Source organism: Eubalaena glacialis, chromosome 1, assembly GCF_028564815.1.
Source record: "Eubalaena glacialis isolate mEubGla1 chromosome 1, mEubGla1.1.hap2.+ XY, whole genome shotgun sequence".
Taxonomy (NCBI): Eukaryota; Metazoa; Chordata; class Mammalia; order Artiodactyla; family Balaenidae; genus Eubalaena; species Eubalaena glacialis.
Window position 1 is genome coordinate 127,743,977 of NC_083716.1, and position 14,291 is coordinate 127,758,267.

A 14,291-nucleotide genomic window follows, 5' to 3' on the forward strand; every position below is an offset into this window, starting at 1 on the left:
AAAGCTTTACAGACAAGCAAAAGCTAAGAGAATTCAGCACCACCAAACCAGCTCTACAACAAATGCTAAAGGAACTTCTCTAAGTGGGAAACACAAGCGAAGAAAAGAACCTACAAAAACAAACCCAGAACAATTAAGAAAATGGTAATAGGAAAATACATATTGGTAATTACCTTGAATGTGATTGAATTAAATGCTCCAACCAAAAGACACAGGCTTGCTGAATGGATACAAAAACAAGACCCATATATATGCTGTCTATAAAAGACCCATTTAAGATCTAGGGATACATACAGACTGAAAGTGAGGGGATGGAAAAAGTTATTCCATGCAAATAGACATCAAAAGAAAGCTGGAGTAGCAATACTTATATCAGATAAAATAGACTTTAAAATAAAGAATATTACAAGAGACAAGGACACTACATAATGATAAAGGAATCAATCCAAGAAAAAGATATAACAATTATAAACTTATAGGCACCCAAAATAGGAACACCTCAATACACAAGGCAAATGCTAACAGCTATAAAAGAGAATATCCATAGTAACACAATAATAGTGGGGGACTTTATAACGCCTCACTTACACCAATAGACAGATCATCCAGACAGAAAATTAATAAGGAAACACAAGCTTTAAATGACACAATAGACCAGATAGATTTAATTGATATTTATAGGACATTCCATCTGAAAACAGCAGATTACACTTTCTTCTCAAGTGCACACGGAACATTCTCCAGGATAGATCACATCTTGGGTCACAAATCAAACCCTGGTAAATTTAAGAAAACTGAAATCATATCAAGCATCTCTTCCAACCACAACGCTATGAGATTAGAAATCAATTACAGGGAAAAAACCTTAAAAAACACAAACACATGGAGGCTAAACAATACGTTACTAAATAACCAAGAGATCACTGAAGAAATCAAAGAGGAAATCAAAAAATACCTAGAGACAAATGACAATGAAAACATGACAATCCAAAACCTATGGGATGCAGCAAAAGCAGTTCTAAGAGAGAAGTTTATAGTAATACAATCCTACCTTAAGAAACAAGAAAAATCTCAAATAAACAATCTAACCTTACACCTAAAGGAACTAGAGAAAGAAGAACAAACAAAACCCAAAATTAGTAGAAGGAAAGAAATCATAAAGCTCAGAGCAAAAATAAATGAAATAGAAACAAAGAAAACAATAGCAAAGATCAATAAAACTAAAAGCTGGTTCTTTGAGAAGATAAACAAAACCGATAAACCTTTAGCCAGACTCATCAAGAAAAAGAGGGAGAGGACTCAAATAAAATTAGAAATGAAAAAGGAGAAGTTACAACGGACACCACAGAAATACACAGCATCATAAGAGACTACTACAAACAACTCTATGCCAATAAAATGGACAACCTGGAAGAAATGGACAAATTCTTAGAAAGGTATAACCTTCCAAGACTGAACCAGGAAGAGGCAGAAAATATGAACAGACCAATCACAAGTAATGAAATTGAAAGTGTGCTTAAAAATCTTCCAACAAACAGAAGTCCAGGACCAGATAGCTTCACAGGTGAATTCTATCAAAGATTTAGAGAAGAGCTAACACCCACCCTTCTCAAACTCTTCCAAAAAATTGCAGAGGAAGGAACACTCCCAAACTCATTCTATGAGGACATCACCCTGGTATCAAAACCAGACAAAGATACTACAAAAGAAGAAAATTACAGACCAATATCACTGATGAATATAGATGCAAAAATCATCAACAAAATACTAGCAAACAGAATCCAACAACACATTAAAAGGATCATACACCATGATCAAGTGGGATTTATCCCAGGGATGCAAGGATTCTTCAATATATGCAAATCAACCAATGTGACACACTATATTAACAAATTGAAGGATAAAAACCATATGATAATGTCAAAGGATGCATAAAAAGCTTTTGACAAAATTCAACACCCACTTATGATAAAAAATCTCCAGCAAGTGGGCATAGAGGGAAACTACCTCAACATAATAAAGGCCATATATGACAAACCCACAGCAAACATCATTCTCAATGGTGAAAAACTGAAACCATTTCCTCTAAGATCAGGAACAAGACAAGGATGTCCACTCTTGCCACTCTTATTCAACAGTATTGGAAGTCCTAGCCATGACAATTACAGAAGAAAAATAAAAGGAATCCAAATTGGAAAAGAAGAAGTAAAACTGTCACCATTTGCAGATGACATGATACTATACATAGATAATCCTAAAGATGCCAGCAGAAAACTACTAGAGCTAATCAATGAATTTGGTAAACTTGCAGGATACAAAATTAATGCACAGAAATCGCTTGCATTCCTACACAGTAATGATGAAAAATCTGAAAGAGAAATTAAGGAAACACTCTCATTTACCACTGCAACAAAAAGAATACCTAGGAATAAACCTACCTAGGGAGACAAAAGACCTGTAAGCAGAAAACTATAAGACACTGATGAAAGAAATTAAAGATGATACCAACAGATGGAGACATATACCATGTTCTTGGATTGGAAGAATCAATATTGTGAAAATGACTATACCACCCAAAGCAACCTATAGATTCAATGCAATCCCTATCAAATTACCAATGGCATTTTTTCCAGAACTAAAACAAAAAATCTTAAAATTTGTATGGAGACACAAAAGACCCCAAATAGCCAAAGCAATCTTGAGGGAAAAAAACAGAGCTGGAGGAACCATACTCCCTGACTTCAGACTATACTACAAAGCTACAGTAATGAAGGCAACATGGTACTGGCATAAAAACAGAAATATATATCAATGGAACAGGATAGAAAGCCCAGAGATAAACGCACGCACCTATGGTCAACTAATCTATGACAAAGATAAACCCACGCACCTATGGTCAACTAATCTATGAGAAAGGAGGCAAGGATATCCAATGGAGAAAAGACAATCTCTTCAATAAATGGTGCTGGGAAAACTGGACAGTTACACGTAAAAGAATGAAATTAGAACATTCCCTAACACCACACACAAAAATAAACTCAAAATGGATTAAAGACTTAAATGTAAGGCCAGACACTATAAAACTCTTAGAGGAAAACATAGGCAGAACACTCTATGACATACATCACAGCAAGATCCTTTTTGACCCACCTCCTGAAGTAATGGAAATAAAACCAAAAATAAACAAATGGGACCTAATGAAACTTAAAAGCTTCTGCACAGCAAAGGAAAGGATAAACAAGACGAAAAGACAACCCTCAAAATGGGAGAAAATATTTGCAAATGAATCAACAGACAAAGGATCAATCTCCAAAATATATAAACAGCTCATGCAGCTCAATATTAAAAAAACAAACAAGCCAATCAAGAAATGGGCAGAAGACCTAAATAGACATTTCTCCAAAGAAGACATACAGATGGCCAAGAGGCACATGAAAAGATGCTCAACATCACTAATTATTAGAGAAATGCAAATCAAAACTACAATGAGGTTTCACCTCACACTGGTCAGAATGGGCATCATCAGAAAATCTACAAATAACAAATACTGGAGAGGGTGTGGACATAAAGGAACCCTCTTGCACTGTTGGTGGGAATGTAAACTGATACAGCCACTATGGAGAACAGTATGGAGGTTCCTTAAAAAACTAAAAATAGAATTACCATATGACCCAACAATCCCACCACTGGGCATATACCCAGAGAAAACCATAATTCAAAAAGACACATGCATCGCAATGTTCACTGCAGCACTATTTGTGACGGCCAGGTCATGGAAGCAACCTAAATGCCCATCGACCGACGAATGGATAAAGAAGATGTGGTACATATATACAATGGAATATTACTCAGCCATAAAAAGGAATGAAACTGGGTCATTTGTAGAGACGTGGGTGGACCTAGAGACTGTCATACAGAGTGAAGTAAGTCAGAAAGAGAAAAACAAATATTGTATGTTAACATATATATGTGGAATCTAGAAAAATGGTACAGATGAACCATTTGCAAGGCAGAAATAGAGACACAGATGTAGAGAACAAACGTATGGACACCAAGGGGGGAAAGCAGGGGGTTGCTGTTGTTGTTGGTGGTGGTGGGATGAATTGGGAGATTGGGATTGACATATATACACTAATATGTGTAAAATAGATAACTAATAAGAACCTGCTGTGTATTAAAAAAAGTGATAAGTAAAAAAAAAAACCTCAAAAAACCCAACTCTATTAATGATATAAAAAAAAAAAAAGAAAGAAATTCAGGTTAAAATCCAAAGATTTAATTTCTAAAGGGAAAACTGACAGATTAGCTGTTGATTTAAGAACCAGAATACAAATAAATACACAGAAATGAGGTGCTTCAGCACCTAAGACCTCAGGAAAATGGAAACATACACACACACAAAGTAAAGCTGGTGTGTTTTTTCCAAAAGCACATATTTGATTTTTGTTCTTCTAACATAACCATGCAGATTAGTTTTGAGAAAAAATCAATTTCTCCTTCAAATACAGCATGTTCTAACTGTTAAATACCTAATGAACAATATCTATCTGCAAAGCACTATGCCAGAGGTACCACAGGCTGGAAATGACAGCATTGTTCCTCTGTTAGGGTTGACACTCTCATAGGAGACATTTCTACTAAAGAGAGGGACAAGACACCTAAATGTCCATGACAAATGAACGAATAAAATGTAGTATACACATACAATAGAATATTATTCAACCTTAAAACAGGATATTCTGCAATGTCTCAATATGGATGAATCTTGAGGACATGGTGCTAAGTGAAATAAGCCAATTACAGAAAGACAAATATTGCATGATTCTACTTATATGAGGTATCTAAAATAGTCAAATTCAGGAATTCCCTGGCGGTCCAGTGGTTAGGACTCCACGCTTTCACTGCCGTGGGCCCGGGGTTCGATCCCTGGTCAGGGAACTAAGATCTCACAAGCCACTGGGAGCGGCCAAAAAACCCCCCCAAAAGTCAAATTCATAGACTCGAAGAGTGGAATGGTGGTTGGAGGAAGAGGAGAATGTGGAGGTACTACAGGCATAAAGTTTCAGTCAAGCAAGATGAATAAGCTCTAACAGATCTACTGTACAACAGTAACACGGTACAGTTAAAATTTTGTTAAGAAGGTAGATTTCATGTTGTGTTCTTTCCACAATAAAATAAAAAGGAAAAAGAAAAAAAAGGAGGTAAAAGAAATGTGGCAGGGGAATATAAACTAATTTTGCCTAACAGGAACATCTAGAAAGGCTTCATGCATATAAAAGGTAGCACTGGAATTCAGTGTTGAAAGACTTTTAAAATTTGAAAGAAAAAAAATGAGTGGTGGATAGATTGGCTACAGATGTTCGTAAGTATGTGGCAAAGTCAGGAAGGGTATGGGAGGAGTGTGGATAATGACAGAATGGCTGTGGAAGATCAAACTGGAAAGAGCAGCTGTGAAGAATTTGGATCTTATTCCATAAGCAATGGCAAATCAAAGTTGGTATTTTGAGAGGGAGTTAACATTTTTTCCCAACAAATACAGGGATTATTTGCCTTGTTCATCATTGTGCCCAGGAGTTAGCTGCATGGCAAACTGCAAGGAAGCAAAGGCAATTACATTATTTGTTAAAATCAAACATAATTGAGGACCTGTGTAATGTGGTGTGGTGGCTAGGTGGGATTAAGGATGGGATTTACATTCAGATGAAACGGCTGACAGGTAGATATATTACCAGACATGACAGAAAATGGCAGGTTGGGAACATACGGGAAGAAAGGATTGGTGCTGCCTAAAAGGTTTATAAGGTTTAACAAATGAGGTATGAATCTTTAGCTAGGCTTTGAAGGATGAAGAGCTGTCAGGAAGAGAGTAACATTGCCAAAAGTAGGGAAATATAAATTAAACTATGGTTTTAACTCTATCAGAATTTCGTAAGACAGCAGAATTATTCACAGTAGTAAAAGTGTGGAAACAACCTACATATCCACGGATGGATGAAGAGACAAACGAAATGTGGTACAGACATACAATGAAATACTATTCACCCTTAAAAAGGAAATTCCGGCACATGCTACAGCATGGAAAACCTCAAAGACACTATGCTAAGTGAAGTAAGCGGGTCACAAAAGGACAAATATTATATGACTCCAAGTCTGAGGTACCTAGAGTAGTCAAGTTCATAGACAGAAAATAGAATGGTGGTTGTCAGGGGCAGGAGGGTGGGGGGAATGGTGAATCATTGTTTAGTGGGTGCAGAGTTTCAGTTTGGGAAGAAAAAAAGTGGTCTGGAGATGGATGTTGGTGATGGCTGTATAACAAGGTAAATGTACTTAACGCCAGTGAACTCTGTGTTTAAAAAGTTAAAATGGGGACTTCCCTGGTGGTCCCGTGGTTGAGACTCTCTTCCCAATACAGGGGGCATGGGTTCGATCCCTGGTTGGGGAACTAAGATCCCGCGTGCCACAGGGCACGACCAAGAAAAAAAAAAGGTTAAAATGGTAAAGGTTTTACCACAATAAAAAAAAAAAAATTTCCTGCCATGTTATGAGCCTTAAAGACGTGGAAGGGGCTTCCCTGGTGGCGCAGTGGTTGAGAGTCTGCCTGCCAATGCAGGGGACGCGGGTTCGAGCCCTGGTCTGGGAGGATCCCGCGTGCCGCGGAGCGACTGGGCCCGTGAGCCACAGTTGCTGAGCCTGCACGTCTGGAGCTTGTGCTCCGCAACGAGAGAGGCCATGATGGTGAGGGGCCCGTGCACCGCGATGAAGAGTGGCCCCCACTTGCCACGGCTGGGGAGGGCCCTCACACAGAGACGAGGACCCAACACAGCCATAAATAAATAAAATTAAAAAAAAAAAAAAAAAAAAAAGAAGACGTGGAAGTCATTAAGGCCCCTGAGAATAGCTAAAAGAAATTTTAAGGATGGGAAGCATTTTCGTAAGACATGTGCTAATTTTTTAAAGCTTCACTATAACTAGTGCTAACAACTTAGTGGAGTTTCTAAATATTAGTAAAACCGCATAAGATTTTTTTTTTTTAGGACTATGGCAAAGAGTCTCAGGCCAAGATGTCATCGAGGAGAACTTCAAATGCAAGAAATGATCAAATTTAAAAACTGAGCTCTTAAAAAAAAAAAAAAGAATTTCCTAAGACATTCCGTAGTGCTTCCACTTCTTCCTGGAGGCGGTAGAGTCCATACTCAGGGAAAGCAGAGCTATATCTGCACGATCTAAGAAAAGTAACTGGTGGCAGTGGCTGAAAGCCAGGGAGAGGGGGTTTGAGATGCCTGCAGCCTAAAAAAGGCAACAGAAAAAAAGAAAAGTGGGGTTTGGAGGGTTGGAAGGAAAGGAAGAGACGGAGGGAGTGCGTTCAGCGCCATAAGCAGGTCGGCCCCTCGCCCGAGCATCCGTCAACCACGGGGTTCACTCCGGCCCTTTCAACTCCACGGGCTCCAGGGCTGCCAGGCCCTCGGTGGACCCCAGTCAGGCCCCCGCCAGGATTCATACGCCAGTTCGGCCTCCCCCGCGACCCTGCGGACGCGCGGCCTAACTGGACGAGTTACTCATCCCCACCCAGCCTCAAGGTCCGAACAGGGAACCGGGGGCTACGCGACCACCAGCCCCACAGGCTGTGAGAACTGAACGACGGGCCTATATCGCTCGGCCCAGGGCACTGCGCACGGCAGGAGTTTGCGGAAGGGCTCCAGATGGATTTCACCCCCGGAAACCAGCCCAGCCCGGCCCAGCCTCCTCCCCGCGGCCCGCTCTCCGAGGCGCACGACCCCTCAGTTCCCGAACACGCGCGGGGCCCACGGCGCTCCCGGGCTCCGGAAGCCGCGAGGGGCGGGAGGGGAAGTTCCGCGGGTAAGGGGCGCCCTCCGACTCACTCCTCCAAGAAGTCCAGGAACAGTTTCTGGCACTTCTCGGCCACCTCGTCGCGAACTTCCAGGTGCTGGCTGCCGGCGCCCGGCTCCGCTGCCGCCGCGAGGTCCATCGCTGCCTAATGCTGAGGGACCGCCGGCGCCACGCTGGACCGCAGAGCGTTGCTTCTCCCCGGACGCTGCCGCTCGGCGCGCACCTCCTCTGCCCCGCCCCTTCGCCGGAAGGCTGGAGCCAATCGTGGCGCAGGAGCTTGGAGATTTCGCGCCAAACCTGTCCAATGAGCGCGGCCTCTCCCTCAGCCCCGCCCACGGAGCGGAGATTTCGCGCCAAATGCAAAGACCCGAGAAAGCCGGGTGATCGGCCTCTGCGCCTGCGCAGTTGGTCGTGTGCGGGGGAATTTTGCTGCTGGAGAGAGTTAAAAGATAAGATCTTTGCCCGGGGGTGGTTTTTCTAATATTCTTCAAATCGTTTCACTTATATTAATTGAGCAAGAGGCGTAATGCCTTATGGAAGAGGAAAGTAAGATTCCGACCTCCTGCTTGAACCATCTAATTGGAGGACATAAACTGTAAACCACCGGCTGAAATCCTGTAAGAGTCAAAAGTGACGTAGTAACAGTACTAGGGGGAGGGGAGAGAGGGGAGTTGGCAGAATTATTCTGGTTGGTGCTGACCGGGAAAAATCAGCGAATATTTGACGCTGTTGATTACTTCCTCTCTCAAACGCACTCTTGGCTTGCGTCCTCTTGACTTACCCTCTCTTTGGCCATATTTTCCCGGCTTCGTTTCACTTGATTTTTCTCCTATCACTTTGGTCATTCCTGGTTAGCCTCCTTTGTAGGCGCCTCTTTAGGGAGTCCCTTAAATGTTCTGGTCCCAGAGCCCTCTTTTCCCATAAAGGAGCTCTCTTGGGCGATCCCCTTCACTCACTTGTTTTCAATTCACCAAGGCCTTGGTGCTGATGACTTCTGAATCTGTATCACCAACCAGTTCTGTTTCCTGGGGCTCCAAGAAATTACAAGAAGCCTGGATCAATTCCATTTTTTGAGGCTTCCAAGCACAAAAAAAAAATTTTTTTTTTAAATGCCAAACAGGATGACAGAAGCTACAGTAATTCTTTTAACACACACACATAGAGAAAGACACTATTCACAAGATATTTACAAGGTTTAACCAAAAACTCATTGCTTGTGTGCTGTAGTGTATTAATGTGTGTATTGCCTCATTTGAAGGGGATGGGAACCCTTGCAGACCTGTACCCCTCAGCCCTTCACCAGCTCCAGATCTGCCTGCCTACAGGACATCACCACTTGTATATACTTTAGGAACCTCAAACTCACCTGTTTGATGATATTCACAGCCCTTCTGCACTGGCACAAGAATGGATCCAGGAGCTATCTAGGAGCAGTTTGCTGACCAGATTCTGTCTCATTCTCTCAAAAGGCCTCCTTCTTTTCTTTCCCATTTTTCTTTTTTCCCCTTCTCTTTCTCTTCTATCCTCAAGGTAGATTTCCCAGAACTAAAGCACCGTGTACAGAAGGAAAAAAGCAAAGAACAGGAGTGCAGAGTTCCAGGCTAATTTACGGCTGTGCCCACTGAGAAACTTGGAACTTGCTCTTCTCGGCTGTCTACACCTCACAGGCCCTCCCTTCCCGCTTCAGACATGCACCTCTGGACCAGAATAGGAGATGAGGTCTCCTAGTGAGGGTAGTGGAGGTACCTTCCATAGAAGAGGAGGATGTGAGGTATGGAACATATCTGAGCTGTATCCCAGAGAGTAGTATGCCTCTGTGTGTGTGTAAGCCTGAGACTGCTATCCTTAGAAAGGCCTGCTTGCAAGGTTGGCCTTTGGCTGGCATTTGGGAACTTGACTGGTAAACAGTTCCCTACACTGATATTACACTTTCCCTAAATGGTAAGGATGGCTCACTGTGCCTGAAATGTTTTTACAAACAACGTGGTTGATACTGAATATCTTCTGAGAGTCTGGAATCTTGACATGTGCTCGGTAGACGGTGCTTATGTGACCAGCCCCCAGTGACAACACAGGCTTCTCTAATGAGCTTCCCTGGTAGACACGTGTGTGTGATTACAGTTTAATGCTGGGAAGGAATTAAGTGCATTCTGTATGACTCCAGAGGGGAAGGACTCTAGGAAGCTTGTGCTTGGTCTCCTCTGGATTTTGCCTCCTGTGCCTTTTCCCTTTGCTAATTTTACTTTCTATCCTATCACTGTAATAAATCATAACCATGAGTATGATTATATGCTGAGTCTGGAGTCCTCCTAGCAAATCATTGAACCTGAGGATGGCTTTGAGGAACCCCCAACACAATGTATGTATTTTTTAACCTTATAATAGAGAATTTCAAACACGTAAATGTAGACAGAATAGTATAATGAACTTTCATTATGTAACCCCGATAAGCACTAAAATGTGGCCAGTCCTGTCCCAACCACACACCCCATCTGCTTTTCCCTCTCCATAATGATTATCTTAAACTTTTTATTTTAGAATCGTCTTTTAAAATGTCTTGCAAAAGGTAGGATAGAGTTGTCATATACTCTATGCCCATTTTTCCCTATTGTTAACATCTTACGTTACCACAGTACATTTGTCACAATTAAAGAAGGAACTTCAGTACAGTATTATTAACTAAACTCCATACTTTATTTCGATTTCAGTAGTTTTCCCCTAATGTCCCTTTTCTCTTCCGGGATCCCACCCAGGATACCATGTTACATTGAGTTGTCCTATCTCTTTAGTCTCCTCTGGTCTGCAGTTTCTCAGAATTTTCTTGGTTTTGATGACATTGATAGTTTTCAGGTATACAGCTCAGGTATTTTGCAAAATATTGCTCAGTTGGGATTTGTCTGATATTTTTTCTCATGTTTAGACTGTAGTTAGGGGGTTTGGGAGGAAGACCATAGAGGTAAAGTACAGTTCTCTTCACTCCCTTATGATTTTGAAGCACATCCTAGATATCATATCATTTCATCTGTAGATATGTCAGAAGGCATCTCTAAAAGATAAGGGCTCTTTTTCCTGAGACATATCTTTGGCTGGGCTGTAACAGTACAGGTTGATGATGCTGATTCTTTTAAAGCTAATTGTAATATTTTCCTGGATTACCAACACTTCAATATATTTTGAATAAAACCAGCAGATTAAATTTTTACATGGTTTAGGTGGTGTACAATATTCAATAATATAGTTATCAAATCAGATTATGAAATATTTTCTTCCAAATAAAGTCAATCCTCATGTTATAAAATATGTAATATATATTACCTCTTATTAACAAAACAAGAGAATTAGATGTTAGCTGCTGATCAATTCATTTTTAGCAGTACATGATTAAATGCCTTTTTAGTCATTTGCCTTCCACTTTAGTTACTTACACATGAGAAGTTTGGTCATGATGTGTAGCAAAAGTAGTGGTGAGGGCAGTGGTAGTGATGACAGTTTTTACCTGTTTTTATATAATACTTATTTAATTTTTTCCAAAGGTGAATGCCATAATTACACACACACGCAGTTACTGCAAAAATATTTAAAACTTTCATTATATTTCTCAATTTATTATAACATCATTTTGACTATACTTACATTACATTATTATACTTCAAGAAAAGAGGAACGGCATATAAATTTATTCTTGTTTTTATAGCTATTATGAAAATGGGTAATTTAATTATATTGGTATTATTTTAATATCAATTTGACTGCTTTTAATCATTAATTTTACAAAATGTCTTCCAGATTTTCTCTCCCAGTGGTTTTTAAGACTATTTCTTGAAACAATATTAACATTTTTGTTTGAATTGAAAAACAAAGTTGGATTTTTTTCTAACAGAACAGTAAGTGTGATTTAGCTGATTCATTTACAATGAGGACAGGCTTCGCTAAGTGTTATGGGGTGGATATTTCTGGACATTGAATGACCTAAATCTTGAGCTCTGAGGTTTTGGCCAACACGTATCTAAAGAACATTATAAAATGAAAGCAGTTTATTTTAAAAAATTGTATAAGCAAAGGTTTGTTGAAATTAACTTTTTTTTTCTTCTCAAGTTTAGGAAAGATTTGGACAGCAGAAACAGAGTGAGGAATCCTCAGAAGAGACGGTAGGGAAGCCTTAGGAATAGATGTGATCACCCAGAGAGCATCTGAAGAAAGAGAAGAAGGTAGGTCCAAGCATGAGACCCTGGGGAATACCAGCATTTAAAAGGAGGCTGAGGGGGCATCGTAGGACTTCCCTGGTGGTCCAGTGGTTAAGACTTCGCACTTCCAATGCAGGTGGCCTGGGTTCAATCCGTGGTCAGGGAACTAGGATCCCACATGCCGCAGGCCATGGCCAAAAAAAAAAAAAAAGGAAGTTGAAGAGGAAAATGCCATGGGAGAGACTGGGAAAGAACAGCCAAAGAAATAGGAGGAGAATCTGAAAAGCCAAAAGAGAAGACTCTGGAACTAGTCATTGTCAGTGGTGAAGGCTGCAGAGTGGTCAAGGAGAACAGAGACTAAACATGGCGGAAGGAGTCTCAGTGATGTGGAGGGGTGGAAGTTAGATTGCAGGGGAGTGAAGAGAGCAGAGGACGCAGAGTGAGTGGCGACCACTCCTTCCTAAGGTGGGCTACAAAGACAGAGTGGATTGTAAGGGACGTGCTCTGCTCTGTCTGGGTTGAGAGGCCCTTGACACAAGCTTTGGTGCTTTTGAAACAGTTGGCTGTTGGAGCAAAGGTGCAGGGAGAGAGAGCCAGTCAGCAGTTCCTCTCTCCCTCTGGCAAGTGAGGAGAAGAGGGGAGACTACGTGGCCCCCAACATTTGCGATGGAAGGGGTTATCTCACTCCACAGAGGCCTCCTGTTACACCCTCTTGCACTCATATGGCCAGGGTTACCACCTATGGTAGCAAGGCTGCTGAAACCCAGTCAAACTCAACCAGCCCAGCCAATGGCCCTGGTAGAGAGCTTTGTTCCAGACTGCACAGTTACTAGATGGGCTAGCAGTTTCCCTGCATATAGCCCTTCTCCAAGAAAATTGGCCTTAGCTAATCCTACTTGTCCTCCCCAAAAGGCAAATATGGGGAAGTCTTTTGCTCTACAAAAGTGTGTACTTTTGTAAAGTAGAGTACTCACTCAGAACCTTGCACCAGAATCCAGTTGTACCTGGAAGGATGTTTTGTATGCCGAGTAATTGGCATAGCTTCAGCAGTTAAGCACATGGGCTCTGGATTTGAGTCCTGGCTCCACTACTTAAGTGATCTTGGGTAAGTTACTTAACCTCTCTGTGCAATAGGTTTTTTATCTGTGGGACAATAATAGAACCTGTTAACAGCACTATTGTCATAAAGAGTAAATAAGTTAATATGTATAATGAGTTTTTATCTGAGGGATAATAATAGAACCTGCTAATAGGGCTGTCATTGTAAGGATTAACAGAGATAACATGTATAAAGTGCTTCATAATATGTGCAAATATGCCTGGCACATATTAGATATCATACTCATATTCTATTTAGCCCTCCTCAGTACTGATTCATTATAACGCTATTTATCTCTGAAATATTTTCCATAAAAATATATTTGTAGAGGAATTCCCTGGTGGTCCAGTGGTTAAGATTACGTGCTCGCACTGCAGGGGGCACGGGTTTGATCCCTAGTTGGGGAACTAAGATCCCGCATGCCACGTGGTGTGGCCAGACCAAAAAAAAAAAAAAAAAAATATATATATATATATATATATACTTGATGACATAAATACACTATGGTATAACATATGTCTGTGCTTGTGTGTGTGTGTGTGTGTGTGTGTGTGTGTGTGGTGTGTGTAACCTTCCTTTGAGTGCTCTTATGAGTGCTCAGCCAAAGAGAACCACTGTAGCCCGCTGTACTGTGTACTCTGTACCAGTAAAGGTTGGTTAGCCCACCACACCGCAGAACTGCACATCACCATCTGCCGAAGTGAGTGTGCTCTGCAACTTACTGTATTAGGACTACCAGCTGGAGATGGGTGGAAGATGGATGTTATGAAGGGCTTCATAAACATCACTGCCACTTGGGAGGAAAGACCAACAATGGTATGACATGTGCCTGGGAGAAACTTTGGCCCAAGGCATGTCTTAACTTCAGAGTTATTGAGGAGATCCAAGAGCAAATGCCAGTGTTCCAGGAATGCATTTCCCTAAGGACTGTGCTATGAGGACCCAAGTAGGGCTGATGTGGCTGGCATTCCCATTTGCAGGGACCCGGAGACCCCTTGGCGACATGGGATATGTGTCCATTATGATTAGACCTGTCTCCTTACTGTCCCACCTCCGCCGTGAGACTTTCTGGCCTCCCAGCCTACAGTTCTCTCTCCTTTCTCTGAACTCTGGAAACATTCCATCTCCCAGTTGGCACACGTAGTTTTCTGCGTGATTAG

The 14,291-nt window shown here is 41.3% G+C and overlaps 1 protein-coding gene across 1 annotated transcript in view; it reads right to left on the reverse strand.

Moving 5' to 3' along the window:
* The window catches only part of MCM6 (minichromosome maintenance complex component 6), a 42,666-nt gene extending 34,595 nt beyond the window's left edge, over positions 1 to 8,071 (reverse strand). The window contains exon 1 of the mRNA XM_061199507.1: positions 7,881 to 8,071. Within this exon, the coding sequence (XP_061055490.1) occupies positions 7,881 to 7,987 (107 nt within the window). The 5' untranslated portion in view covers positions 7,988 to 8,071. The remainder of the gene's footprint in view (positions 1 to 7,880) is intronic.
* Positions 8,072 to 14,291: the final 6,220 nt, after the last annotated feature.